The 3,897-nt window shown below is 40.4% G+C and overlaps 1 protein-coding gene across 2 annotated transcripts; it reads right to left on the bottom strand.

Moving 5' to 3' along the window:
* Positions 1-465: 465 nt before the first annotated feature.
* Positions 466-3,086, bottom strand: LOC128737085 (dehydrogenase/reductase SDR family member 7-like). Of its 2 annotated transcripts, XM_053831645.1 has the most exons (8): positions 2,941-3,086; positions 2,830-2,884; positions 2,489-2,773; positions 2,261-2,410; positions 1,823-2,178; positions 1,290-1,403; positions 1,057-1,223; positions 466-986 (listed from the first exon to the last, which is right to left on the bottom strand). In XM_053831645.1, the coding sequence occupies exons 3-8, from the start codon at positions 2,613-2,615 to the stop codon at positions 932-934; spliced, it is 969 nt and encodes a 322-aa protein (XP_053687620.1). In that variant the 5' UTR covers positions 2,616-2,773; positions 2,830-2,884; positions 2,941-3,086; the 3' UTR covers positions 466-931. The 2 variants fall into 2 exon arrangements, with proteins under 2 accessions (XP_053687620.1, XP_053687619.1); XM_053831644.1 differs by having other exon boundaries at positions 2,830-3,086.
* Between the last annotated feature and the right edge of the window lie 811 nt (positions 3,087-3,897).

The following is a 3,897-nucleotide window of genomic DNA, read 5'->3' as shown; positions in this document are numbered from 1 at the left end:
GAAGAATTACTTCATCAAGCACGAGAAGTTTCTATAAAACGATCAACGGAATCAGCAACCGTTTTGTATAAAGATCTGAAGAAGAACCTGATTGCCATGTGATCGGAGTGGCAAGTAGTTGAAAATAACATTCCGATGAGCAATTGATCCGTGAAGAGCACGGACTTTTTGGAATATATTCGTATACTCAAATCGCTTTTTAAGCGAAGGGTTTGCTATGCAAATTTCGAAATACACGTAAAAGACTCGCAAAAACCACGTAGAAAGTGACTGAAGTGTATACCAAAACTTTGGTGATGCATCTCTAACTTTCTTCAGCTATACGATACGAACGATCAAAGTTAATAGTACTCAGAAGCCTGATTTCCTGTTAGACCAGGTGTGGCTCAACGTTAAATGCAGAGTCCAATCTTGTATAATGTATTCATGAAAAGTTAGGTAGAAAAACAACTGCAGTGTAACGAGTATCAATTAGTTTTATTTGATTGGCAGTTCGACTATATCTCCACTTTGGACAACTTTTTCAAGCGTTTTGTATTTTGAAACTATTGTTGTTTCCTGCTTCAAATGCAAATCCGATCATACTGCCAAAACCTATCCCTTTCTAATCGGAATGACATTTTGGTTGGAATAATACGCATTAATTTATGGCATTGCATGCTGTGTTGTTAGTTGGTGTGCTCGTGAAACCGATACTGTCAGAGATCTGCTGCTAATGACGATTGATAAATTAACGATTTTCTATAGAATATCAACAATTGACTAATCGTAAAAATAATCAGTGTGCACTTCGAGAGAAAATGCAGCGTACAATCTGTTGCTCTCAGAATATGTTGACAAAGTCGCGACGGTGTTGTAAGTAGGAGGTATGACATGCAAGTGTGGGTGATTGCAGTAAATCGAAGAACTAACAATGCAAAGAAGATTTCACTCATCGGCTATCTCGCACCTGTCGCAGACGTCGCATGCCTACAATTTTCAGCAAACTGCAAATAAACGAAGGATGTTAATTACATTTGCACTAATTAGCTGGTTGCCCCCCATCAGAGTACTTACAGTCGCTTGATATTTGGGTAGTAGCAACCGATGTACAGAATAAGATTGATGGGAAAATTACCAACCCAACTGAGATGGGTCTTATTAGCCAGTGCGATTGCATACAAGTAGCCACATCGTTCACTGGTCATTCGTTTATCCTCCGGTTGAACCGTTTGGTTGTATTTCTATAAGAACAAAAGATTTAAATATTATTACCGCAAGTTAGGATTATCGCGGTTGCTCGCTCCTACCGTTCCTGGAGAATCGGTGAAACATTCCTGAAGAAAGTTGGTTGCCGTTGGTCCTGGGCAGAAGATTGTAATATTCACTTCGATCGGTTCGTTTCGGAGAGTTTCGAAGTATCCCTGAGAAAGAGAATAGTTTCATTACTAGTGAATCGTGCCTATTTTACCTAACGCGGTTCTTCTAATTTCAATTTTAGAAAAAGTTTGCTTGATCGGGCATTATCTGGTAGAGGCGTGGGTTTAAGAATTTTGTAAGGCACACAAGGGTATAGTAGATGGTCTTTGAACTAAAACAATTTTTAAAAAATTTGAGGCCTCCAATCGAGGTCTAGACTTTTTGCAGTGTGCGTAGATTGTAGATTGAAAGCTTCTAAAAATAATTTGAGCATTAGATTAACTCCACCGTTATCTGAGTGTTATTCTTCAATGCCAAAACAAGTTGAGTGAAGGAAAAAAAAAATCTGATTTTGCTCTGAAAGTCTGCGGTACTGATTAAACACTCCTTTTTCTTAACTCATTAGAAAAAAAACCGTACTCACATGTAGTGCATGTTTCGCTCCCGTATAACTGGCGGAGTTTGGCGCTCCAATCAAACCGGCTGTGCTGCTTGTCACAGCCAGATGACCCTTGATCGAATTACGTATGAAAAAGTTCAAAGCGATGCGTGACAAATGTACCACCGCAAAGACATCCAGCTCGAACAGCTCTCGGTCTACCTTCACATTGATAGCGTTCCATTCGGCTCGTTGCGAGCGACCAGCATTGTTTACCAGAATATCCAGTGTCTTAAAGTGGTCAATCACCATGTTGAAATAGTCATTGTGGTGATTGATGTCCAGCATGTCCATCTGGAGAACGTAAACATCGTTCGGTCCAAGAATACCATTCGATTGCGCTATTGTTTTTTTGGAATGGATACGATCAGTTTTTCTCACGTCATACTGAAGCTGTGATATCATCTGTGCATTTCATCTTACCCATACAGTCTTGCTTGACCTTAAGCAGCTCCGATATATTGCGAGCCGATAAGCACAATCGAACGCCATTTCTCGCTAGCGCGATTGCCAAATCTCGACCAATGCCACTCGAGGCTCCCGTGATCCAAACCACTTTTCCCTTCAGCGAGGCTTTAAAGTTGAAAACGACCAAAAAGCACCAATCAGCAATCAAAATTCAGTAGGTGTGCCGTAAACAGTTATACTCACATATTGGTTTTCCTAATTTGGACAGTACGAAGAGTTCAATATCCGCATCAAGCACTAACCAGAGGATGATCTGCACCAAGAAGTAAATGATCGTACAGATGGCAACGAAATTGAAGAAAAAAGCCATGCTTTGGCAGGAATGTTTTCTCTTTGCTCGAGGCGGATTCCCCCTCGGTAATGGGATTTATCACTCTAAAATTCCAGCGACGAAACAGACAGCGACGTCGCTGCGCTTCTGACTACGACGACAAATTGTCGCTCCTACTGACCCAAAATGAAACAACACTATCAACAGCAAAGTATACTACACAACCGCGGGTTAATGCGTATCAAACACATACCTACGCCTGACTGGAGCTGCACCGTTCGTATTATACACAAGCGCTTCGAACACACCTCGAAAAAACATAAAACGCTTACGCAGTTGCTCGCAATATTATGGCACTATTTACCGTACGCCTCTTCCACTGTGTTACTTTCTTCGGAAATGCAACCACTGACTGACTGACTGTTCAATAACGCATCAACCATGCACGATAAAATATCCGGTTTTTGTGCAAAGTTTGGGTTCGATAGCAAAAGCAAAACACGGAGAGTCGGAGAGAATCCTTCTTCATATACCTGAGCAATCACGGTTAATGTGCGCGATACCCAGTGCGCACTACACTTACTCAGCACATTTACCTGTAGTGCGTACGGTAAGTGTTGCTCATTTTCAGTTTATATTCAATCATCAACTCAAGTTTTAAAATGAAGGTCCAAGATAGGGTTGTTTCTCCTAATCAGTTGTAACATTCATAGCTGCCACTGTCAAGATCGCCAAGCCGGCTCTGAGCTCGAACAGCCGAACTCTTCTTCTATCAGTGTCGGTATATAGATGTGTGTCTCGAGTCGAGCGCTGTGTTGTTTCAAAGATTAGTCGAAACTAAACAGTCATAAAACTGTTGCATTCAAATAAAGATGAGAAATTCATCTTTAGTCTTAGTAATATTCCTGTAATGACCAGAAAATTTCTGGTTAACCATTTAATGGTTTTTAGTTTTCACTTATGCGTTTAAGTTGAATAGCAAGCATTCAGAAAGTCTTGACTGGAAACGAGGGGCAAACACAAACAATCGCATTCTCCTCTGCTGGGTGACGCCCATAGAAAGCGTCATATGTACTTTCGTAATACAGGTCGAACTCGATTATCCGATGATTCTATTTCGTAAGTTTTGACCCGATTATCAGCAGTAAAGGCAGTAGCAATAAAAGCAATTTTCGAAAATATCGTTCAAAATGGGACAAAGGATTCTTGAAATTCTACGAAATTTTGTACGCAAGCATAGTGGACAAAAAGAATTTTTCAAGAAAGGTTGCTATTTTTCCAGAATACTTTAAAGGAATTTTTCCGATTTTCTTGAACATCG

This window comes from Sabethes cyaneus, chromosome 2, assembly GCF_943734655.1.
Source record: "Sabethes cyaneus chromosome 2, idSabCyanKW18_F2, whole genome shotgun sequence".
Lineage (NCBI taxonomy): Eukaryota > Metazoa > Arthropoda > Insecta > Diptera > Culicidae > Sabethes > Sabethes cyaneus.
This window is presented reverse-complemented; position numbering and strand designations above follow the sequence as displayed.